Source organism: Poecilia formosa, unplaced genomic scaffold (assembly GCF_000485575.1).
Source record: "Poecilia formosa unplaced genomic scaffold, Poecilia_formosa-5.1.2 Scaffold9, whole genome shotgun sequence".
In the NCBI taxonomy this organism is placed as follows: Eukaryota; Metazoa; Chordata; class Actinopteri; order Cyprinodontiformes; family Poeciliidae; genus Poecilia; species Poecilia formosa.
This window is the reverse complement of record NW_006799948.1, coordinates 4685518-4711829: the sequence shown is the minus strand read 5'-3', so window position 1 is coordinate 4711829 and position 26312 is coordinate 4685518. Positions and strand designations below refer to the sequence as shown.

At 38.8% G+C, this 26312-nt stretch overlaps 1 protein-coding gene across 8 annotated transcripts in view; it reads right to left on the bottom strand.

The window, feature by feature from the left end:
* grm8a (glutamate receptor, metabotropic 8a) overlaps positions 1 to 26312 on the bottom strand; it is a 255278-nt gene that overhangs the window by 28973 nt on the left and 199993 nt on the right. For all 8 annotated transcript variants that reach the window (XM_016664539.1, XM_016664552.1, XM_016664554.1 and 5 more), the window contains 4 exons: positions 25549 to 25749; positions 6983 to 7122; positions 3790 to 3936; positions 645 to 1066 (listed from right to left, as the gene is read on the bottom strand). In XM_016664539.1, coding sequence (XP_016520025.1) covers positions 645 to 1066; positions 3790 to 3936; positions 6983 to 7122; positions 25549 to 25749 — 910 coding nt within the window. The remainder of the gene's footprint in view (positions 1 to 644; positions 1067 to 3789; positions 3937 to 6982; positions 7123 to 25548; positions 25750 to 26312) is intronic.

Genomic DNA, 26312 nt, shown 5'->3' with positions numbered 1-26312 from the left:
ATCCCTTCCTTTGGTGTACAGGAGCAGACACTGAAATACTTAAGTATCACTCCCTTAGCAACTCTGCAAAGAAAGATCTGGTCCACTGGTCTACAGCCAAGAAGAAAGCCACATTGATCCTTCTGACTCAGAAGTTCAAGGATCGATCGGACCCTTTTTTGAGTCAACATGCCCAGAAACAGAGGAATGTAATTCCTCCCCTAGTGGAACGCCCTCTCGTTTGATATTGTCCTGGTCCCGCATGCAAATAAAAAGGAATGTCTTCCATGACTGCCTCACAATGCATCATAAAGATTTTTAAGACCCCTAAGATGGGTGGTAGAAATTAAGAAACCGATCATCTGCGTAGCAAATATGAGAATTAGAGCAAACTAAATCCTGCTTTAACATTTTACTCACTTAGATGAAGCATCCTTCAGACCACCTACAAAATGATGAGGCTGAGCTCATTACTCATTCAAATATTATCTAAAAAATAAAATGAGTAAAGATTACAAGTACCCTGATAATAGAGAGTAAAGGTTAAGTGCATATGCGACTGCTTGCTACTTTCTGCATAAAAAAACCCCCAAAGCTTCATTCAAAGTTACAACATGCAAACGTCCAAAATAATGGATAGAAAATATCCATGTACTTGTTTTTACCTGGGTGCTGTAACAGACTTTTTCCCTTGTTCAAAGATGCGGTGTATCCTGTTGGTCTTCGTGAGCAGTGCGGCGTAGCTGAAGCACATGCCCAGGCCGAGAAAAATCCTCCGCAGTGAGCACACGCCCACGTCCGGCGTCGCAATCATTAGGAAGGTGATGGCGTAGCACAGGAAGATTCCAGTCAGGAGCACGTAACTCATCTCCCGGCCGGATGCGCGGACGATGGGCGTGTCGTTGTACCGCACAAAAGTGACGATGACGAAGGAGGTGGCGATAATGCCCAACATGGAGATGAAGACGGGGACGACGGCCCAGGGGGAGTGCCACTCGAGCTTGATGATAGGAATCGGAACGCACCCTGTTCGGTTTGTATCTGGTCGCATCTCGTAGGGACACAGCTCGCATGTGAACTCCGAGGCCTGAGGAATGAGTAGAAATGATGCGTTAAAACCATTTTGCTCTGTTATTTCTGTCCTAATTCTATTTCTAAGGGATGGTTCTGTTTGCCCTGACATCTATAAACCAAATAGCTGGGTGGAAGCATCTTAAAGTTACTTTAAGATTTGATTTTGACTTTAACCTTTGTTATTCTTTTAAGCAATAATTAGTGTTATGTCTACTTCTTTTGTATGGCCCTGTCCAATTACCACTGCTCTGTAGAACAATTCATACAACACAATCCAATCCAATGATTCATCCAGGTCACTAAAGGACCTAGAACAAGTTAAACAACAGAAGGACTCTCACTGAACTCATTTAAAGTCAGGATTTGTGATTCCACAATAAGAAATATACAGCGAAAAAACTGTTTAAGGATGAAAATCTCTTTGCCAACCAAAAAGGATTCATTTACCATAGAATGTTTCACAATTGCTAGAAATATCTTGATGATCCCAAAGACTCTTTGGGAAATATTCTGTGGACTAACAAAACAAAAATGCAATGCTGATAATATCCTCTATGAAATTAACACCATTTAAGAAAAAATACAATACCAACATGGAGGTGGCAGAGCAATAGTCTTGAAAGCTTAGCTGCGTTGGGACCTGGTTGACTTGCCATAATTATTGAAACTATAAATTCTTCTCTCAGGCATGAATAACATGAAGGTGAATTAAGCTTAAGATCAGGTATGCTTGTGTTATTCAGCAGGACAATAAAACACCAACATGTCCACCTCTGAATGGCTAAAACAAAAAAAGCCTCTGAGTTTTCTGAAGCACATGTTCAAAGTCTGCACTTGAAGATTGAGGAAACATTTTTTGTCATGCTTTCAGTAGCTCAATCGAGACTAATGGGTGGAAATGGTCCGAACACAAAATCTGTAGAATAAACACACTTTGGAAAATTGCTTTTTGCCATAACTGCTCTGATTTTATTCCAACACAGCTACACTAAAGTCTGTACATTCCACATGAATGCAAAAATGAATTGGTTTTGTTTTAAATCATCCCAACAATTTAGGTATCTGCCACATAGAGAAGACATGCCGATTGTGTAGCTGTGTAGCCATGCACTTGTCAAGGGAACAATTCACACATCTTTGAGCTTTTGCTCTATTATAACACTTCTTCACATCAACAGATCATTGATTTTACAGCCCATGAATGAATGTGTAAAATATGGATTGAGTGTTCAGTCTCATATTAGCAAGCTGCTGCTCTGACTAATATTTTTGCTGCCTTTATTGCTTCCTGAGCGGGAATCACTTTGCCTGCTCCTGTAATTCTGAAACATAATAAGAAGGATGATAGGATCTCAAATTGTCTCTAAGATATAATTATCACAGAAGATGTATCTTCATAATGTGTGATCAGACCCTTTGCCTCATCTCATATCACATATTTACATTTGCGTTAAGAGCATCCGTGGGGTTCTTTCTGCATATATACATTTATAATGAGCCACTAAAGTAAAAAGCAGAGATAATAACTTCTTCTGGGGTAGAGAAAAACACGGGGTCTTCCAAAATAAAAAAAAAAAAAGGCTCGGTTAAGACTTCCAGATTACCCTTTTAAATTAGAAATCAGACAAAGGTAGGTTCCTACTGTTGTTCATCCAATTGGAAAAAAGCTATGAACAGGCTGTGAAAGAACATCCAGAGCATTTCGGATTTGAAAATTTCATTTTGGTTTTAAATGATCAGAAATATGGCAAGCACATTTATTTTATTTCAGAAACAAACAGTCAAAACTAATTCACATTCACTTCATAAAAACAGGCAAGACTCTCTTTTTTTGCCTCATAATATAGTCAGGGAAAAAAGATTTTTCCTTTAATTTATAGTAAAAGCTAAACTTTTTAGGTCAGGATTACCAAAATCAGCTTTGTTTTTCAAAATGTCACAATGATGAGATTTTCTTCAACTAATGTTTTTATTTCTTTAGAAAATACTAAGAGAACAATGGCTACAAACAATTTGGGGAAGTGAAATCAATATGATTTCACTTCATAAACAAACCACGTACCTGTGTGACATGAGAACATCTAAAGAAATCACATGAGATACAACTAGGGCTGCGCTTCGAATAGGAGATACCTGAGGTTGCCAAGATCATCTGTTCAGACATTTATACTCAAACACACACAATGGGAACAGCTTAGGACAGAGAAATGGCTTCTCCCACCCAAGTGTGAATGTGTTTTAGTGAGCAATTTGCATATCAACCCACAGACAGCAAAAGACTTTGTGAAGATGTTGGCTGAAGATGGATGGGATAATCCTCAACGAACAAATGTACTGAGAGAGTTTGGAGAAACTGCTCGCCCAATGGTACACACACACAAAATCATGGCGCGACGACAGTGCCCACATTCCCGCCGACATATTGAGGAACACACTGCCTATGAAAACACGCCCAACTTGGCTTGAACCGAAACAAACACTGGTTAGAGTGAGACTTGACAATGGAGAAGGTGCTTTACTGAGGAAGATGCCATTACACCAAAAGCAACAAAATCTGTGGGCAAGAAAATCCGTGTTTTTGAGTGGCCATTTAAGTCTAATGTTAGAAAGACGGTGGGGAGAAAAGGTTATTGGTCTTTTTGCATGCTGCAAGTTGAATGATGCAGCATCAAATGCATCATTCTTTGGTTTTTACTACTGCATCTTGAAAGCTGGTGGTTTTCTTTGGAGACCTACCTGGTAGTGGTATCCTTCACAGCTTTCGCAGTGCCAGCAGCACGGCACTCCTTTTACCACCTTCTTTCTTTGGCCTGTCCGACACGGCAAGCTGCACACGGAAGCTGGCAGGGACTGGTCACCCGTCTTCCAGTGCATCGCGTCCATCTGAGAGGGGCACATGTGCAGCATAAATTAGTTCTGCAAACAAATGAACAATTTAACCACTTTCCAATCGTCTCAGGAGAAATGAAGAACAGAATTTGACATTGCTCACTTTACACTGGGTTAACAGTACTTTAACCTTGTGCGCACCCGTGGCAACTGTGTCTGGAGGCGATCGGGGAGAGGAATTAGTATGAGCAGACCCTCTGATCGCTTTCGAGAGAGCTTCCAGGCACAAACTAACACCAGCTTCTCTGGAAGCCAGCAATCAGACCATAATCAGAACTGGCACAAATAAGCCATCTGGATCTCCCCTTGTGATTGTGTGTGTGTGTGTGTGTATGCTCAACCATGTGTGCAATGTATTTGTTTGTGCTTGTGTCACACTGGCATTACAATGAATCCCTGAGCTTTCCGTCTGTCTGGTTTGTCTATGGTTCCATGTGCTTGTACTCTAATTTCTTGTTATGCATGCAAGATTTTGAGGAAAAAGTCCATTAGTACACTGACTCCCAAAGGCGCATTGATTGCCATGAGTGCTGAATAAGGCGGCCGTTGATTAGCACAAAAGTAAACATTCGACAAAAAATCTAGGTGGTTTGGTCTTTTGTTTTGCTGGGGATTAAAAAGTACCCTTGATTTGTTGGCGACACCAATGTATAAGTAGTCACAGAGCTTACAGCGATTTAAGAGAAAAAAATGTGTTTACCAAAATGTGATTTATTTCTCCTGCTTATTATTCAGAGGCCTGCATTTCTATACAATGAAACAACTGTATTTTCTGACAGAAACCAATTATACACCTTCTAGTACAACTAATACCAAGAGCTGTTTAAAATGCTCTAACTTCGCCGTGTGTTCCGAGATAACCGTACATCCATCTACAGCTTCAATTCTCCTCCAGTTGTGCTTGATGTGGATGTGAAGGGTGATCTGTATTATATGTATGAACCACATAATCAGCTTATTTCAATATGGAGGTGACCATACTTATGAACCTAAAGCTGAAGAATTACAGAAACCAGATTTTGTGGTGAGAGTTTCTGCAACTTGGAATTTGACTTTATTGGACAGATTATTCCATCTTAAAATGTTAACTTCTAAGCATACTTAAATGTATGCTAGAACACTGCACATCTAACCTCGGTGTCAGATGTGCAGAGACACAGTGTCGTAGCAGTCTCATTTACTTTGTTTGCCCGGCCATCTATCAGCCAGGAAGCATTTTGTGTCTATTAGTCTTCTCATCTGTCATCTGGCTTTCCTAATGAACTCATGGGTGGATTAATAACACAACACTCTAGCATGCTCAAACTGTTTACATGTGCGCTTATTCAGATACACATGCATCACTGTCACATAACTGCAATGTAAAGTACAGCCAAAAATATGTCCAGTTTGGGTAAAAGCCTTCTACATTGAAGCGTTTACACTCATCTCAAAACAAGCATTATTTTTTTCAGAAAAATAACAATTTTGTCCACATGACAAACCAAAACAGATGGACCCCCTGGCATAGCTATTGGAGGCGCTGTAGGAAGACTGTGTGAAAATGCTGGAGTGACTCAGCCAGAGTCTGGAACTCAAATCTAGAGAAATTTCAAAATGGATGCACACCAGCACTCTCTTGTGCAACCGGGGTGACTTTAAACGTTTCCACCAAGACAAGCCAGAGACACATCTACATGGAAAGTGTGCCATGCTCAGTTTGTAGGATTTTTAAGAAGATGATTTCGCACTGCATGTTTTTATTTTCCCCCACGGATGCCAAACGTGATGCAGTTTGGGTGTGAATGCATGCAGTGTGAAGATTCGGTGCAACAAACTTGAAAGTTTTAGCAATATTAATTTCACTGATTTCTTTAAAAATATACTTCTCACTTTGTGCTTATGCATTGGTTTGCAGGGTGTAAATAAATGACTGAAGGGTGTAAAGAAATGAGTGCTAGTCAGAGCTTCAGCCATTGCGGTGGATCGAATGATGGGTTTAATAGCTCTATTGTCAACTCTTACTGTAGCTGTGGGGACTCTTGGAAAAAAAATGTTCCCCATAAATATCCAAATAAATAAATTCAGACATGCAAGAAAAAAAAAAAAAAACTTTGTTCAATCTATTCCAAAATCTAAGTTTGGTTCAGACCTTTCACAATGACATTAAAAATAAAAATAGAATGTACTGGCTGCTGTGGTTCCTAAACGGTGTTGGTCGTAGGACCTCCTCTGTATTGTGTGCCAGGTATTGCAATCTGAATAAGACAAATGAGAATCCCACATATCTTACAAACTAAATTATCAACAATTTAGTTTGATAATTAAACATGTTTTTACATGTTTCTCATGTAAAAACAAGAGAAACATGCTAACATTAGCCTAGTGCTTGAGAAAATGACTCCTCATGAAAACATTGTTAGTAGGAACACTGGAGTTTATCTACATGTGTGGTCGTATGTCTTTGGAAACAAATGATAAAACTAGGCATAATTAAGGTGACATTATAGCTTTCTTTATATAGTTGACAAAGTTTTGGAGCATCATATCAAAGCTTAGGAGAAAATTTAAAAAGTTTCATTAAAAATACATTTAGCAAGCCAAGACAAAAGCGATCAAATCTAGAAACAACAAATGGCCTACTGTATCTTTTTGTGTACTAACATTTTTTTATTTTGAGAAATGTTAAGTCAAAAGTGTATAGTAATCATTTTGACTCCTTGCAGATACTTTTGAAAAAGATTTGGAAAACATGATTTGACTATGGCATATGCTCTTAAAGTACATAAAATAAAAATAACCTTAAGTAATGTAAATAAAGCTTCACTTTACTTGTTTCCTTTTTACAGGACTTTCCAGACTTTCACCTTATTTATTTTCTGTATTTGGTTCTGATAGGAATATTCTATCCCTGTGTCCTTGGTTGGTTAAAAATTCAAGAATGCTTGCTAATGTTCGTACAAAAAACTTAAAAAAAAAAAAAAAAAAACCTTGGTTGGTTAAAAATTCAAGAATGCTTGCTAATGTTCGTACAAAAAACTTTAAAAAAAAACAACCTTACCTTCAAATGTAGTTTGTTGGTCCATGAGCCGATAAGTCTGTACTCTGGCTTGGAATTGTTGATAGACTGGTACTGGAAGATGTCGTACCTTCCCGGAGCATCTCCATTCTCATTGAACATCACTGGTGTGCCGGCACTTCCTGGAATAAGGAGGAAAAACATTGCATTTTCTGAAACTAAACAATCAGAGATTTTAATTCTTATCCTATCAGTGTGTTGTAGGTCAGAACATCTTTGATGACAAGAAGACAAGTAGATAAGCAGGAAGCACGCATACGTCATGAAACTTTAATGCATTCTTATTTTTTTTATTTTTTATTTTTAATTAAGTTTGAACACCAACACTGACTATAACTCACACAGGTCAACTAATTAGCAAGACACAACAATTTGGTTACAAAACTGAAGGCACCATTATTGGCAAAGTTTTCAATTTAAAGATAGCCAGTGATGCATGCCCACTTTCATGTATCCAATAATGAATGTGGATTAATCCCAACAGAAGAAACACAATATATTATTGTAAAAATGACACTAGTACTTAACTGAAAGGTTTTACTAATAATATAGAAGCAGCAACAAGATGTCCATCATGTGCACAACTGTTGACTGTCAGAAGATCATAGACGTAAACCAGTCTACCTGCCTGCATGCCATTAAGACCTACACACATTTTCCTGAAAATGACCTACTTTGCATGAAAGGGTTAAGAATCACCTAAACATGTGTTTTTTTTTCTTCTGCTTAAATAACTTATTTATTGAATATAACGTCTTATTGAACAAAATAACTTAGAGCACCTTCACAGAAAAAGAAAAACAACTGCACAGCTAACACACAAGTTGTCCATATAGATTTATTAAAGTCATATTTCCTCAGGCAGCATATTTATGAGCTTTGACTGCAAAAGCATAATAACCTCTGGTTCTCACTCGAAGATGTGTTGTACCTGTATGTGCCTCGGTGTTTTGTAGATTGGATGTGTGCACGCATGGGTAAGTTTAGATTTCCTTTCAGATTTGGTTTTCTCTCCTCCAATAAGGCTTAACACAAACCTTTTATCATCCGCTTTCTGTCTTGCTCGGCGCTCTTCTTTCTTTTTATGCAGTGTACAATCAAATTATATTGCTGCATGTGGAATAGAATAAAAGAAATAAGACCCGGGCGTATGTGAGAAGAAGGTCTACCATTATGGAAATTTTACTTGTCAACAGTAAGTCATTTTTAAGGTGAGTTCGGTTTAATTGCACAAAAAGTGTGAGACTAGAAAGTGATAAAACCAAGACTGAAATAGTGCTAGAGGAAGTGAAATAAATCCATACATAAAAGGAACATGATCTAAATAGACAGATAAGATATGAGCAGAAACATGTGAGAAAAGAAAAACACAAAAGGCAAACCAGTGAAGAAAATAAACATAGGGGTGGTCTTTCAATTTCAGAAGAAATTATGAGATATGCCAATACTGGTTGAATGAGAGAATGAGCTGGAATGATAATGAAACTTATTGAGAGGGAGTAAGGAAGATGAATGGAGAGAGACCCAATCGATAGCGAGACAAAAGCAGACGTCTCGAGCTTTGGAGGATGCCATACATTATAAATAAGTGCTGTCGCTGGAAGTAGTAGTAGTGCCTAACTGCAGTGTCTCTTATCTGTCCTCCTTTAATTTCCTGCCTTAAACATATTTCTCAACTTCTGATTAAGGATCAATGTTGTTATTCCTCAGGCTCTTCCCTAGCATGAAGAATATGTGACGCTAAAGATGAATTGCAACAACGTGTAGGAAAAAGTGTGGTGCTTCTGAAAACTTAGGCAAAGAAAAAAAAAAAAAAAGCCATCAACTACATTATTAATTTTTCAAACCGTGTGTAGATATAAGTGCTGGAAGGGGGATTCTCTTTATTAGACACACCCTGCTGCTACCAGGATGTACCCCGTTTTGCCTTCAGAAACATTTGAGAGATATTTTTCTGTAAGGTGTCAGAAAAGACAAATCCCTGAGAGATTTTGGTTGATAACAAAATCATGTAGTTGCTACAGATTTTTCAACTGCACCGTATCACCACATCCCAAGAGGCATTGGAGTGCATCAAGAACTGGTTACCTCAAAGGCTGGAGTACAGCGTACATATTGTCATGTTAAGAAACCAGACAGAGATAATTTAAGCTTTGTGACACGGTGCAGGTTCCCGATAGAAATAGTCTATTGGAATAATGTCTGGTGTGGTCTTCTGTAGTCCAACGGCTTCAAAGTTCCACATGCCCTGTGTTCAGATATTGTGTTCTGCATACCAGGATGGTAATGAGTGGTTATGTGAGCTTCTCTTCCCTTTCATCTTGAAACCGTCAGTCCATTTTCCTTTGTTATTTGCAAGCCAATTTTATCCACATAACCGTCACTCACTGATTATTTTCATTTTTGGGCTCTTCTTCAAGAAGGTTGTAAAGGAAGACAATAGAGGTGGCCTCTGCTTAGTGCGCTCAGAGGAGGTCGGACTGCAGCCATATTTCAGAACAGCTTTGTTCTGTTGGTCTTGTATCTTTAAAGGAGAGGATGGCGTGATCATAGTTAACTTACTGTGCATGAATTTCTTACTCAGTCCAGATAACTATGCTAAAAATTGGCATTGAATGCCACCCTGACTCCAAGGCAAAAACCAATTTTTTCATAAGCATAGCAGTGACAGAACTATTGTAAACTGCAGTAAATATATAAAGAAAAATAGAAATATACGGCAGTCAAATATCAATGTCGACTTTTGTTCCTTTGATTTTGTACAAGTCATTAGTTATTAGTCCACAGTGCTAATGCCACTGTAGCATTTATTTGTATAGCACCTTTCAGCAACAAGGCATTCCAAAGTGCTTTACATCAGTGGTCCCCAACCTTTTTATTACCGCAGACCGGTCAAGACTTGGAAACTTTGCTGCGCAGGATTTTAAATAATCGGTCATGCTGTATTTTTACCCGTCAAATTACAATCACGTTAACATCGGCTATTTAGCCGCATTTTTATGCGGTTTAGTTAATATTCAACAGGTTGAACCGTGAATCCAGATCCCATCACACATAAAGCAGATAAATGCATCTAACTTTTTCTCCATAGTGACAAAAACCACTGACTGTGGCCCAGTGGTGGAGAAAGTACTCACAAAATGTACTTAAGTAAAAGTACAAATACACTGACAAAAATGTACTCAAGTAAAAGTAAAACTACCACATTAACATTTGTACTTTAGAGAAAAAAAAGTACTGGCTTTTAAAAATACGCAAGTATTAAAAGTAAAAGTACTTGCTGAATGCATTACCTAATGGAATCATATTTAATTTTAATGCATTAGAAATGTGCCATTTTAATTAACAATGCCAAGGATAAAGCACGTTTTTATTATGTTTACTCTCTGTAAAATAGTTTAGACTTAGATATGTGATTCTATGAATCATAACTTAAGGGATGGAAACATCTTGTCTCCTGTCCTAACATAGCATGAACTTCACTTTTTTTTTTTTGCCACTATAGTGGCAAAAAACTATAGTTACAAATAGTTTTGCAAGTCTTTCCATTCCCTTTCCAACAGAAAGGGAATGGAAAGAAGGTGGGTGGGGGAGGACATGCAACCGAGAAGCCACGTAGCAGAGTTGTAGTCAAGACCACCTACCCAAGACCAAATCAAGACCACCACCCCGCGCTACGTGACACAAAAACATTAAGTTTTACCTTCAAAATTGCTTCTCAAATTGATCTGAAAGATCCAGATTCCCATAAAACACCTAGATATTAAATACTTACACAGCTGAAATAAATTTAATCAATTAAGATCCGTCCAGAAGAATGGGTCGTTCCTGAATGTCATATCAATGCAGACTTTGGTCACAGCGTTGTCCCATAAATGCGACACCTCATTCAACACCTCCACACAATAATTCAGCACGAGTGACAACTTTTTTTCATCGCAGTTTCAACATGTGTCTCTGTACAGCTAGCTTTGCTAGCATTGCTAGCATCACGTCCACGGAGCTTACCTTTCTTTAAGCTTTCCTTTCAAGTGACACTAAAAGGTGGACGAAGTCCCCACCGTCTGTGAAAGTGAAGCGCTGCTTATTTTACATGTCGCCATATCTTATGGTTTATGCAGCGCTATTATAATACTGAGATCAGATAGACATCTTCTTCCGCTCAGAGGAAACCACTGCGCATGTCTGGAGCTCCGCGTGCGAGTAAAGGTGGAGGGATGGGTGACAACAGACACTAAGTCACGTTATTGCTTAGATTTTACGGCGCCACCTTAAGACCCTGAACTTCACATTTTAACGGACAAAAAGCGCAACGCGACTTGGATGTAACGAGTAACGCGACCATAGACATAATATGAGGATAGACGCCTCATGGACCGCTCTCGCCTATTGTCGCTGACGAGATTTAGGGCGGTGTTCTGTCACATCAGCCTACATTGTCAGATAGTCCTACGCTTAGCTCTGACATGTATAAGCAGTCATTACCATACGATTTTATTTAATCAGCAACATAGAATCATGACGTAGATCATCATACACTTTGTTATGAACAGCTGTATGACATCCTGACTTAGCGGTTAAGTAGATTAATGAGTTTTACACGGGCGTGTGTTTTAGTTGACTGCAGCGGCAGCCAGATCTGCTTTAAATACACTTTGAAACCACGACAACGCATGTATATTTATCTAGTTATCATATTATGTGATATTATAGTCAATGTAATGACTTATTTTCGTCATAACTTGTTGCGTATGCTGAACTGACGCCACTGACGGTCTTAATGCGCATGCGCGGGCATGCGTACTAACTGCATGTAGGCCATCCTGACCATAGACAGGCTGGTTGTTTGTCCTGTCGGGCCAAACAACCAGCCTGTGACACGCTGGCAACCTGTCCAGGACGTAAATCCGCTCGCCCCCGAAATGTTCACTGGAGAACGATTCGGAGTAACGTTTCGTCCGAAACGTTACCCCCTGTGGGGGGACAAGGGTAAAAATGGATGAATGCGAATGAATCACATTCAAAAAATAACATTTTTCTGATAAAAATATTTACATGATTGTTTTTCATACAATAAACTGACACTAAGATACCATACACCATAAACATAGCAGCAAGGTGTTATTTTTATTTATTTGTTTATTTTTTTACACAGGTTCTCATGGGGATGACATTTAGCAGCAGCTAAATTGCATTCCGAAAGCCCAAGTAATCCGTGAACTCTGACCCCAAACTCCTAGAGGACCTGAAGCAGAGACTGAATGGATGCATAGAAAGGGGAGAAAGTTCAAACCATTTTTTTTCATCGATCATAACGCGCAAGGATCATCTCCCCAACTCCAACATCTCTCTGCTCATCTTTCTAAACATGCACCCAGATTTAAAGAGGAACAGCAAAAGTAAAGCAGGTGGATTAGCAGAGCTGCTAACGTCTGACTGGGTCATCCAGGAGAATTGTAGAATATCGGCTCTACTGCCTGGATATTGGGCTGGTAGCATGAGACGACAGTTATGAGACGGACACAGAAACAGTCTTCAGTCAGAGGCTTCTTCACTTCGCTAGTATACTGACCACTACTGGAGATCTTTCCTGCCTCCAGCATCATCATCCACAACTACTCTTTGAAGAACCTTGGATAATAAGAGTTATGATATGTAATTCCCCACTGCAAGGATTGCACAGTCAGATAAGGCTTCTGCATGTTGGTGTTCCCGCTAAAGCCTGAATATACCCGATTCGGGTTGTCTTGGCCCTTTTATCGCAGCCTGGGTTTAGAAATAAGGTATAGAAATCCATATCTGACAACGCTGTTTCTGGTTAATATTTCATTTGGAGAGCTGCAAAGGCATGCTTGGTGGCCTGAAAGATTTTTGTGTCAAGTTCATCTGTTTAGTTTGACATTAAAGAAAAAAACAAACCTCAGCTGAAGCACAAGAAGCAGAATAAGGAAGACCTACAGTTAATTAGTTATTTCAAAAAGTTCCACTTTACAAACAGAATCATTGTTCTTTGCATTATCAGAAAAGACCTGAAGTGCCTTTCATCTAATCTTAATACCAACAAACAACTTTAGGCAGAGCCTTTGAAACTTGTTCATCTTTTAAAATACATTACCTTCTGGTAAAATAGCAAACTCACATCGAAAACAAAATTTAAGAGGATTTTAGAGCTAAAAGGAAATCATCTTGAAAAGCTAAAGTAATTTCTGATGGCTAAATCTGTTGACAATGGACAATATTTCTGCAAGACCCTTCCTTTATGTATGAAGGCTTTTAAGGAGCTGCTATACAGAATCCCCACCTCATTAAGTACACCAGACTTTAACCCCAAACCTATATGACTTTAACAGAGAAATGAACCCTCTATGTCTAAATAAATAAATAAATAAATCTTCCAAGACGATTTGGTCCACAGTAGGAAAATAGCAAATCAGAGCTTCATTGCCACCTTAAGTTACAATGAGATAAGTTTAAAATCAGAAATACCGATTATGCTGACAAAAACGACATGGCACAAAAGGTTACCAGTTTCTTTCACATCTAACAACATCTTGTAACAACACATAAAAGTAGCATACATTAACACCTGCTTCCAGGTTATGTCCTTTATTGTTCATTACAAGTGAGCACAGTTCCTGTTTCTGCCCTCAGGGACCGAAGGACCCGTCTGTCAGCCGGCTTTCAAAACCACACACTGGTAGAAAGGAGAATCGCTTCCCAGTGTTCTGATTAATAGAACTGAGGTTTCCCCTCAGAGGCAAATAGAAGGAGGAATCAAAAAAATCTGATGAGATTACTCGCAGATTACTCCCAGTCATTTGTGTATATGCACAGTTTTCACTAGCATAGTTGTAGAAATAAACTGATTAGCCAGTTTTTTTTTTTTTTTTTACAAGCAATATGTGACGAGTGATTTTCACTAAAAGTCAAAGACGTTTTTTGAGAAACTTGTCAGAAATGTCAAACTTTGGGGGGGGTTCACAGTTTTGGCGTCTGTGACAGTTTCCAATCACAGACGTCAATGTTTGCTATTGGGATTTTAGGTGGTAGACCTACACGGTCTACCAAAAACGATTAATGGTTTCCCCCATTTGTTTGCAAATAAAAATCTGAGTGGTGCAATTCCACCGGGGCACATAAATGTGCTCTAATCTAAGTCACTCCGTTGCAGCTTTGTTTCTGACGTTTAGCTGGAAACCAAACTTCCCACCCATAGCTCACAAAGATTTTACTCCTGGATTCTTCGGTATAATTCCATCTAAAAGCCTCCCCGAGGCATAATATTGTCATCACTGCATTATTTCGAAGTGATCTGCAGTATTAATTTAGGTTAGGTATGTAAGCTGTACCACTCGTTCCATTTTCGATGATTGAAAAACCAAATGTTCAAAACTTGGAACAGTGTTTTATAACGCAACACCCCTTTATTCCTTTCCACAGTCTTCTTGCTGTATTTTCCATGAGCCAGTAACTTGTGTTGGTTTATCACAAAACAGAATGAAGTATATGGTCGTAAAGTGACGAGATTTAAAAAATTACAATGGACAGGTAGTAAAGGAAAGATATTTTTCACAGGACCGTGGTTACCGAATGTAGGAGTAGTCTACTGAATCCTTGATGTTTTTCCAAGGCTATGTATCAAAATGAGACTTAACTTTTTTTTTTCTCTCTCCAAAGACCAAATTTGATTTGGTGAATAATAATCTGCAGGATGATTCCAAAAGAAAATGGTTCCGCAAGAATCATCTCATCCCTTCTGTGTTGCAACTTCTGAATCAACTAGTGCATTTTCTTTTTCTTCCCAAGCATACTGCTTAAGTTGGCATAACCTTGGAAAAAATAATGATTCACCTGTCGCCCTGGCAACACACCTCCAACTCATCCTAGAGTGATACATATTATGCGAAGGAATATGCTGCAATGCAGACAACATTTTGTCACCACTTCAAAGCGCCGAGGCTTGATAACGCAATGCTCTTAAACATCACACCAGATTCTCCACATGTGCCGCGCCTTTCTAAAGACACCCGCAGCATATATTTGCTAATAAACATGTCACGACTCATATTCCTCAGAGTAAACTAAGTTCTTTGTTGCGGCGACGCTTTATTTCTCAAAGATGAACGTTCCACACAACCCAGAGCGAGCTGAAGGGGTGCCGTGTCGAAAGCGCAAGATTTCAAAAGATGAAGAGAACAGCGGGTAAGTGCGCCAGGTTTTAATTTTAAAGTAGCACGAGGTCAGGGGAGACGATCAATTTTCTAGGAATTCATTTAACTGATGGAACTTAAGACACCCACTGTTAAAAGACTAAAAAAAAAAGTTTGCTGGAAAGTGCAAGGTAGCGTTTTCCCAGGCCTTAGTTTATGCTAATTCCTCAGGTCTTCTCTGAGCAGCAGCAAGGCACGGTTACAACAAAAGCTCGACTGAGGCGCAGCGGTTTCAAGCGAGATACCGATCCCTGCCTGCCGGAGGCACCGCTCTGAAGCTGCTGCACAGAAATCAACCTTCCCCCTTTGGGTAATCACAATAGAATATCATCCCGCAACTCTCTCAAGATATTGCAGAAGGCTCGTAGGTCCCGACCCTTTTTCCTTCCACGGTGAAACAGAATCGCTAATCACAAATGAAAGTTTTCCTTTAGTGTGACAATCATATTAAGAATAAATTAAGGCGAAAGAGAAAGCTAAAGTTATTCTGGTGCAGCTGAATGAAAAAAAAAGAAAAAAGATTGCTGCAAAAAGTCAACACAAGCAGTGGCAGCTTCTTAAAAACTTATATCAAAGAAACAAAAATAAGGTAAAACAAGACTTACAACTAACAGTAAAACAATAGAATCTGTTTTGTTAATACAGTCACATTCAACGAGTCAAAAATATTGTTGAAACATATATTTCAGAACTGATATTACTGAGTAAAAGATACATACACGCAGACATGTCCACTCATGAAAACACATTTCATTTCTTGGATTACAATACTGTCAGATAAGTATGTTTTATTTATATGTGGGCTTAACGAAAAATATGTTTAATATCCCATTTAAAGTTCTGACAAATGAGTCTCAGCAGAACGCATTCTAATTTGCTGAATATCACTTTCATGATCTGCATGCATTGCCATTTTAAATTGTTTTTCCAACTACATTTCCCTCACAGTTAGCTTAAATTTAAAGTCCACACATGGGGTAAAGAATTCTCATCATTGGTAAATCCTGCCATGTTATTTTGCTAAATGAAGTATTGGTTGCAAAAAAAGAAAAGTATAAAGTAGCATCTACTAGCTTCTTGTTTTCTAATGCAAATCAGTTAGATGTTTTTTTCTTTTTAAAGTAAAAGCCTCTCTTGATGCCATTCCCATCTTACCAGCCTTTCGGTTTACAAAGCTCCAAGCCCAAAGGGTGCTTTTGCAGGAGTCCATCCTGGCAGACTTAACCAAGTTCCAGGAAGGAAAGAAGCAAACCATAAAGAAAATAGAGGGGTAAAAAGATGGAAAGACAGAAGGAATGACAGAAAGGAAGGAGACGAGGTAAGGCACAATGGCAGAGAGGGAGGGGGAGAGAGTATGAACTAAAAAGTAAAGAGCTAATAAAATAAAAGTAAAACAAAAAATATAAAGGAAGGAAGGAAGGACAGAGTGGAAGAAGATGGACATAAAAGAAGAACAGGAGAAAGTGCAGGATCACTTTGCATGGCTTTTAAAAGCTAACAGGCAGATGGGAGTTGAGGGAGGTCCAAAGACTTCATAAAGCTTTACACGTCTTTTTGGAGCAGAAGACACAGTTAGACAAAGTAAAAACAATAAAAAAGATGGATTAGGTGACGCAGAAAGCTTAGGAGAGGAACAATCTGAGGGGCTTAAGAAAAAGGCCTTCAGCCACATTTAGCTCAGAAACGCAAAGAGTGAACCGCCCGTTTTCGTGGCGACTAAATGTTTACGACGAGAAGGATCCTCTGCAGCGCGCATTAATAAACCATGGGCCTGCGCGTGTGTGATCCGACTTTGTGCCAACAGGCTCCCATCTGTGCGCCGAGCATCCGTGGCACTAATAGGGGAGAGCGACAAAGACAGTCAGAGGAACGCAGAAAGAGAATATGAAATGACAGACGAAAAGTGATAATGAAGCCTGGATTCAAGTCACAGAGACGCCGGCGTTTTTCGCAGCTTTCTGCAGCCGTGGAGGAAACTGAATCTGAGCAGCTGCTTCGATCCAGCCACCACTGCTTTGCTGCTGGTCCCCCCCCCCTCGCTCCCCCAATCCTTTGTTTTTGTTTTTCCATCAGGAAAATTGTCTTTTTCATATATACTTCAATTTTAACAATCGCTGTAAAAGTATCCGCACGCCTCCAGTCTTCCAAACCCAGCTGTCTCTCCTGCCGTTCTCCTCCTGTTCAAAGCCCCCTCGTTCTCTCTGTTGACTTTTCACCTTCTTGATTTGCCTCATCCCTCTGCTCGCATCAAGAAAAGTACTTTCCCTTCCGTGTGCATTTTGAAACCATTTCTACCCTCTTTAAATCTGCCTCTGCTGTGACTTGCGCCTTGACTTAGCGGTAAAAAAAAAAGAAGAAAAAAAAAAAAAGAGAAACTTACAGCACCCTTCCCTACCCTTTTAATGTTTTCCCATTTTTGTCACACTGCAACCCCCCCAAATGCAAAACGGCTAAAGTTTAGTCAGATTGGATGCAGAGGGTTCCTCAACATCGGTTCAGGTTTTGCCAAAAATCCTCGGTTTGATTGAGATTTGGGCCAACGCATGAATAAACACACAGTTGCACTCAACTTACAAATTTTCACAGAATTCGACATTTAGGGCTATTTGAAAGGAAAGGGTCTGAATTACAAATGCAGTCCACATTTATCCAAATGAATATATCCGAGTGTTGACATGTAAAGTAATGGATATACAGAGTCATGCATCATTTCTGGAATGCCCATAAGCAAAATGATTCAAGTCACCAACTGAATGTTTGTTTTAAAACTATTTTAAAGACGTAGCCCAATAGAAATAGTTTGGAAAGATTTCGGTATGTCATTCCGATTCCTAAATATTAGTTATTAAGACTTATCATGGTCATTTTTGCAATATTCATTATAACTTTTACACATTTTTTCAAAGCATGCCATCGGGAAAAAATGGGGCACAATATCAAAACCAGTGTGCTTTAGCATGAAACATCGTTTTCTCTAATGGCACTTTTAACTATACTGAGAAATTCTTTAATTATAACTAAACAGACTCGAGAAAATGTTTTGCACCATGTCGTTTAATAAAAAAAAAAAAAAAAAAACATGGCGAGGAGTAAAGTACACACAGGTTTAACACGGCTGTTCATGATAGAACGTCCTTGCTCCGTCTCTGGAGCTTGATCTGCTCTTCACCACTGAAGAAAGAGGGAATACCATTGTAAGACTGAATGATCTGTCATAAGGAAGATTGCAGCAGCAGCTTACGATTCATGTGAGGGATTCAAAGAGCTGCCGAAAGAATATGAAATCAGCCTTTCCGTTGTACATGCTGAGGTCTGGCACATCAAACTAAAAATCACTCTGAAAGCTGACGGTAAGATTCGAAAAGAAAGCATCAAAACCCCAATCACCTTGGTGCTGTTGATACAAAGGTCGCGTGCAATCGGAAAGAGACTGTAAGGTTAGCTTTCAGAAGTGATCGAGGAGAAAACCTTTGATCCACAGGGAAAAGGTGAAGGGAAGGCTAAAGTTTTCCGGAGAGAATGTGAGCAAAGACCAGGACGTCTGGAGAAATCTTCCATGGAGCGACGAGTCTAAACCCGAGTTATTCAAAACATCGGAACAGAAAACATGTTTGGCTAAAATCCAAATTCCAGGAAAAAAGAAATCGACATCAGGTAAATGTGAGGCCATCAGTAAAAACAAAAACAAAAACAAAAAGTGGACCCTGTAACACAACAATAATCCAAAACACACCAGTAAATCCATAAAGGACTGACTGAGAATAAATGAAAGTCCTCTCCAAAATAAAAGTCAGTCCTCTAAGCCATACATTTGTCCATCTTTAATAAGAATAAATACCGTTGTGTGTTAAAATAAAAAAATGGGTTTATAATAATGGATAAATAAAACAAGTCAGCAGAGTTTTGGCAGCTGGTTAGGAGAGCTGCCAGAAAAACTTTTATTTTTAGTTAATAACCACTTTGCACCCAGTTACATCTTTTTACCATCAACAACATATTTTTGATAATTAACAGATAGGCTGTCGGCAAAAGCTAAGAAAGCAGAGAGGTCAAAATCTACTTTTGTCTTGGGATGAAAGACAATAATTTTATTATATTTTTTTCCCCATGTCTCATTTTCTAACCTCAATTATGTTCCCATTTTAGGTCGTTCCAAGTCTGTGGGGTTAATTGTCTGACTCATTCATGGTAAGATTTTGTAAACTTGCATTCATGCAGCGTCTGTCGGCTCCCACTTCTATTATATCTACAAGTTTCAAGTGTTTTCATCTCTATAATTAAATCACCTACAGTAATCCACTTCCAGAAATTAGCCAGACACTGTAGCTGGATGTAATTTAATGATGGCAGCCCAATAACTTATTTCAATGCAGTATGTAATTAAAAAAAGAGAGACAAAGAAAAAAAAAATCTAAATTGGCTGATTTTGGTATTCTGAGGTCAAAACTGGAAAACAACTTAAAAGCAAATTGTTGCAACTTTAACAAATATTAGCAGAAATAAATTTTAAAAAAAGGGAAAAAATGTAATCAAAACATTTGGTTAGTGATTGTGCTATTATTATTAAAAATATATAATATTTTTATATAATATTTTATACTATTGAAAACATCAAACCAGTCTGGACATTTTCATTGTTTTAGGTGTGTCAGAGTTTAGGATACACCCCAGTTTCAATTTTATGCCATAAATGATGTTTTCGTTCTTTTTTTCCATACTTTTGCCACACAGCATTAAATTTAAATGCAATTTTACTTTACAATCACCTATTCCATTGTAAATTTGCAGTTTGTTGGTCAAGTTTGGTTTGTGCCCCATCAGAATATTCCCTCTATTTCCACCACTGCTTTCAAGTTGCTCAGCATTACTTTAGATCATTTAACATTTCCTATAAGCTCCAAGTTACTTCTTTTTTATAGCCTGCTTTTTTTTTTTTTTTCTAATTTCACTAAACTCTCAATTTACTTCCAGAGTTCCAGTTTGCTGTGACTAGACTAACCATATCCGTCCCTTATCTTTCCTCCCAACTCATCCTTCATGGTTTTGCGATTTAACTTTTTTTTTTTCCCCTCCAACAAATTTGCATAATTTCCCAAACCCAGTTTCTCAGTCAGACTCTTATCACCTGTATCGATCCCCTCATCACTCTTGCCTTCATCCTCTTTCAAAGTCACTGTGTTCTGGTAAACTCTCTGCTCCCTCAAACCCCTTCAATCACATGTACTTCCTGTCCGTTCTCCAAGTTAAAAGAGAGCTGGCGAAGTTCATAAAGTCTTTCCCAGTTCCGTCTGTTGTTCTCCAACTTTCTCCCCGAGGTCATTATGAACAGATGAACTTCGTCACCCCCAGCCGGTTAGTCCCTTCCTCTCATGATTACAATCACTCCTCATTTTTTGTGTTGTTCAGCCGCATGTAGAGATCGTCGTCTCAAAGTCAAGCCCCTCTAATTAGTGCAAGCTGCTTCCGCTGGGAATGTCCATCTTGTGTCTCCCCAGGAGTTATTATCGGGCCGCGAACACAATCGCTTTCTCTGAATGACAAAACACACGCACATCCATCTGCATCAAACACAACTGATTAAAACCTTGCATGTTTTCTCTCTCTCTCTCACCTGACTTTAAATGTAGGGTCAGGGTTTCATTAAAAACTGATTATCAGTTAAAAACAATTTATTATATGCTAAAAAAAAAGAAAAGAAAAAGACAAATATGTGTATAAAAACTATTGCTTTGGTGAGATGAAACATCTTTGATTCATTTCCGCTTTCTTCATAAGTTCTGCAGGACAACTTTTTGTCTCCTATCTGCAAAAGCAAGCCCACAAACGCTGGTTGTGCTTGTTTATGCCATAAACCACAATTCAACTTGCAACCACTTGGCTTCAAAAGGTTTTTTTTTTTTTTGGCACCCAACAATGTGAAGAAGAAGCAGCAGATCTACTTTCAGACTCTCGCCGATAGAGAAAGTCGTCACTTCATCTCAGTGAGCAGGCAACATTAAAATGTTGTGAAAAAAATCATTTGGATCTTTATGTATTTTGTCTGTTTCGCTTGTTTTTGTGCCCTTCTTTTAGTGTTTCAGATCAAAATATTTTAAAATCAAACAACGACCGGAGTAAATACACAAACTAGCTTTCAAGTTATTGAAGGTAAAATGCTTCCACACCAGCCTTTCACTGTTTTTAGAAAACACGGTGCTTTTTCACTGTCAGTTAAGAATTAATAATGAAAAAATAAAAAAAAATCACTTCTTCGGTTTAAAATCAGCAGCAGTGCTTATGCCATGCCGACTGAAGCAGCAAAATCAAGACATCATTTGAAATTTTTTCGAACCCGTCTGACGACACAGCGTAGGTTAAAGCAACCCTCGCATTCACATCCCAGCTCGGTTCAAATGTTAGTTGCTGTTTTTCTTGATCCAAGCGAAGCGCCAATTGATTTTTCTCCCATGTCCTCAGCGGTATAATGGACCGTGATTATCTCCCTGCTCACCCGGGGTCCGTCTTCCTTAATGAGGAATAATTCACTCTTTTATAAATTCCCAGAGAACTACGCGGTGACAAAAGATCTGCCACAGTGAGAAAAGTAGAAGTTTAAAAGGAGACAACTGTTAACACTTAAAGTGTGCATCGTTACGTGCATGAAAAGGGAAGAGTTTGTTGTTTTTTTTGTTTTCTTTTTTGCATTTTCCTGGTTAATTTAATTAACCAACGTAAAAATGTTTGTGTTATTTCTTTTGCAAGTAGATCAGGGTCGGATTTCCTATTTTTCCACCTCAATTGCTTTGCATTGAACATGAACTAGTAACAGTGAAGTTCACACGTTTTATTGCAGTGAGTGAGCATCACATGACAACAAGCGCATGGATGGAGATGAAACTAGAAAAATTCAAGAATGTTTGGCCAAAACTTTAGAAGCCATTTACCCGATTACTAAAACATCCCATTTATTGCAATTTTTTTTAAATCCTTTCTGCAATAACTCCTCACTTGTAACATATATGTTGGAAATGACACAACTGCACTGGGTAATCCTGTCGGTGAATTTGACCCAGTGTCATTGAGTTTATCTTTGTTACAGCTGGAACAGTGTAATTATTACACATTCTCAGTTGACTAGTCGGCACTTCCACTCAACGTTCTACCTGCTCGAATTTATTTCCGTAATTAGGGTCTGCATAAAACCACAATCTGTCTGAAAAATGTCGCTGAACTATTTTTACCCTGCAGGTTAAAAAGTATCCAAATTGTACGTATTCACATACTAATTATTCATAAGAAAGTTTGGATGTGAGAGAGAAGTAGTAAGATTAGTTTTCTTTTATTTTCCTGTCTATTTCTCTTTTTTTTTTTTTTTTCTTGAAGGGTGAAGGAATATGTCTAGCTCACAAGATAATACGCAACAATAAATAAATAACCAGATAAGATTTTTGCAATACTTTTAAGAAATGTTTGGGGGGAAAAAAATGTAATGTGTATATTACACAAATAAAGATTTCTTGTGTTTGTAAAAATATGTAATCAGGGCATAATTACTTAGCCCAAGATTACTTTCATAAGTCGAAATTAGAGACTCAAATGTAAATACAGCGGGATATCAAATTTAAAGCTCAGACCTTCATGTCAGCACCAAACGTCACTTTATTAAAAAGACATTTAACAGGAAATGTTGAATTAAAGCCGTCTTTATCCCCCCAAAATTCCAAATGGATCCTTCCTATTGCAGTGCTTTTCCATGAAAATGACTGAAAGACCCGCCGACAAATTCACCAACTCTGTTTTTGTTCCGTGAAGGCATTTCATGTGAGCTCCTGTCAAAATGTGCTCCTTAATAATTATGTCAACCTCACTTGAACACCTCGGTGCTAAACTGCAGAGATGCTGCTTTTCAGCAATTCAACTGGGACTTGACCTCAACCATTAATCACTACAAATTAGACATTGTTTATCAGGTTATTTACCTTTTTTTTTCCCCCCTCCAAGGAACAACGTGATTGTGAACTTTGGGTTACAGCTACATTAGAAGATGCTTTGATGTCCATCAGCTGTGAAACACTGAAGCTACTGCTTACTGGAAATGTAACAGAGAACCCCGATTTTAAAACATATGCTCAAGTCATGCAGGTCCAACTCAATATTTATTAGATTTGTAATACCCCTGCTGACAGTCTCAACAGCTGTGTTCAAGTCTGGCTGGACGATGAACTTCCAGACGCGATTTTATTCATATTCTAGGCTCCTTGTTGTCTAATTTGACATTACATGGTTTGCACTTGTGAATCATCTTTCCCACTGACGAAGGATTGATTTCAAATTGTTTTGAAAACAAAAAAGCCTGATGCTCAGACTCTTGAGTATAAGCAGTTTCATCTCTAACATCATTGCCGACATCTGACATCGTATATTCATCGCAGGTGTCTGGAAAAACCTGAAGGTGCCATCAAAACTTGTATTTTTAATTGATTCTAATCCACTTGGCTTTTGAGAAGAAAACTCGGTAAGCTCTAAGCTTTCCGTGATTGAGAGGAGTGCGGCGATTCATCTGCGTATTAAGTTTCTGACCTTGTGTTTTATGGGAGGATTTCTCTCGCCTCTCGGCCAGCAATAACACAGAAACACACCTGAGCATAAACCTGCTGCTCGAGCACGAGAGAGCAATCAGCATCCGCTGGTGAATCAGTTTCAGACAGGCGGAGGGCCGAGGCAGCAACAGACACACGCGCGCATTCCCACACAGACGTCCTCCTGCAATCTTAATCTCGCCTCTAAATCAGAAGAGCCTTCCTGTAATCCGCACGACACCACAACCTTTTCGGCACGCTTTCTCGCTCTCCAGCTCATCATGTTTTATGTATTCTGAGCTGCGCGGAGGGGGAAGAGGAACACAGGAAATGAAAAGGAGGTACAGGTGCCTCAGGGGAATAAAAAATATATATTAATAAGAGTGTATTCAAATGAGAAGTCTGATACCACTTGAAAATGAGCAAATGTTGCACATCCACTTAAAACCAGTCAATAGTCCAGAGAGAAACAAAGGAAATGAAAAAACTGGGTACTGTAAGGTAATAGATGACATGCTTTCTGTGTAATTAGGAAAATTCAAGAATTAAAGGAGGATTACGGTGTCACAATTAAGAATGTAAGATGTGTATGTGGCAAATCTAACTGAAAATAAACACTCAAAACAAGCTGGATTTAAAGGCTGAGCCTTATTAAAGAACTATCAGCTAAAACAAAAACTAAACACAAAGATCAGTCTTTACCGACCGCCCACTCTAAACTAAACTTTCTACTACACTTACTTGTTCTTAACAATGTGGGATAACCACATCATTTTCTATTATATCCATCACAATCGACACACAGTAGGCCACTGGAACCAAATACTTTATTTGGTCACATAAGTAGAAATGTGTGGTAAATATGAGCTTGCAAGGAATGACCACGAGTTCACCTGCCTGAGGAATTATAATCCATTACAGCAGAGTTCTCTCTGGGAAAAAGACTAGTTTTAGTTCGTCCATCTAGTGAGATACAACGCTTCCTAAAGGCAGGCAGCTGACAGAGGTGAAGATGCCTAGAGTGTAGAGTGGATATAGATGGACGATGGGAAAACAGAACCATTAGCCATACGAAAGGAAAGTTGGAGATGACACACCAGGAAACACTGCACAACTACTTTTCCTGCGAATGAAACGCAGGATGAATGAGACATGGCTGCCCCATACATGTACAGCATACACTCAAAAGTAAGATTGTCGTTTTTTTTTTTTTTTTTTTAGACATGGCTGCCCCATACATGTACAGCATACACTCAAAAGTAAGATTGTCGTTTTTTTTTTTTTTTTTGTGTGTGTATCCCATGACGATCCGAGTTAAAACCCTAAAGAAGTTTCTAAAGTAATGGAGGCTGCCTCCGACTAGCCTTTGGTTACTGCACAGGCCGAATGCAACTAATGGACAGACATTGCAGACCAAGGAGCATCAGACGAGCCTCCCAGATGCTTTGGCATCAAGAGACGTGGCAGGTATAGATCTCTCACATCAAAAAGGAAGAATATATTTCATCAACATCCTCTAGGCAAAAAAAAAAAAAAAAAACTGTGTGGGTAGCACATATTTTTTGCTCATTTCACACCCTACTGCTGCTAACTTATTTGTCCATCTTGCTTTTTATTGTTTTGAGAATCGCACTCAGATGCGTGGAAAGTTAACGTCTCGCCACCTTCTTGATGCAGCGTAGCCGTTACAATGTGTTTGATTGGAACGCAACAGACGGTTGTCAGATTATGTCTGGAACAGATAATGTCTATAGGATCAAAACACAAAAGCTGAACTCACCATTGAACTTGACCGCACGAATGTGGCTGAGCAGCTCTTTGCCATCGATGTTAGCCATGCGTGGGCAGAGGCCCGGGTAGCCGTAGCAGAGCTCTCGGTGCATACGGTGCAGAGCGTGCGCCATCGCGTAGACGGCGTCCATCACAAACTGGACCTTTCCTTCCTGCTCGTAGTTCGAGTCCCTGCCCACTTTTTCTAAACCTGCAAAAGGAGAAATTGGTTTAAAATCGAAATGATTTTGATAGGAATTTTCTCAAACCTACATAAAAAGAAAGAACCACAGACAACGTATATGAGTTTTCAACCAAACTTCTGCAGAAGGAGAAGACACAGTGAATTGCTTCTCCAAGCCGCTGACCATGTGTTCTGAAAACCTTCAGTTTGTTTGTCTCTTTTATTAGCAAGAAGGGTGTGAAAAGGAATGGAGGGGGTGAAACCCCACATCCTATCTTCACAGTAGGATGTGGATTGTAGGATGTGAATTCAGATACAAAGAAGGGGGACACAGAAATTTAATTAACACAGATAGGTTTACAGCTCAGGAGTATCCTAGGAAGATCTAAGTCACCATCTGTAAAAACATGCTTGAGATTAAGGAAAATTTAATTGTGTCTCCAGTTTCAACAAATTTGAACACTAAACTTCTAAATAGAAAAACAACTAGTAACATAAAGTTAGAAATGTAAGAATGATAAACATAATTCCAACAGATTTCATTGTGATGAGTGGGACAACATTCACTGTAGAAGCTGCCACAAGAAGAT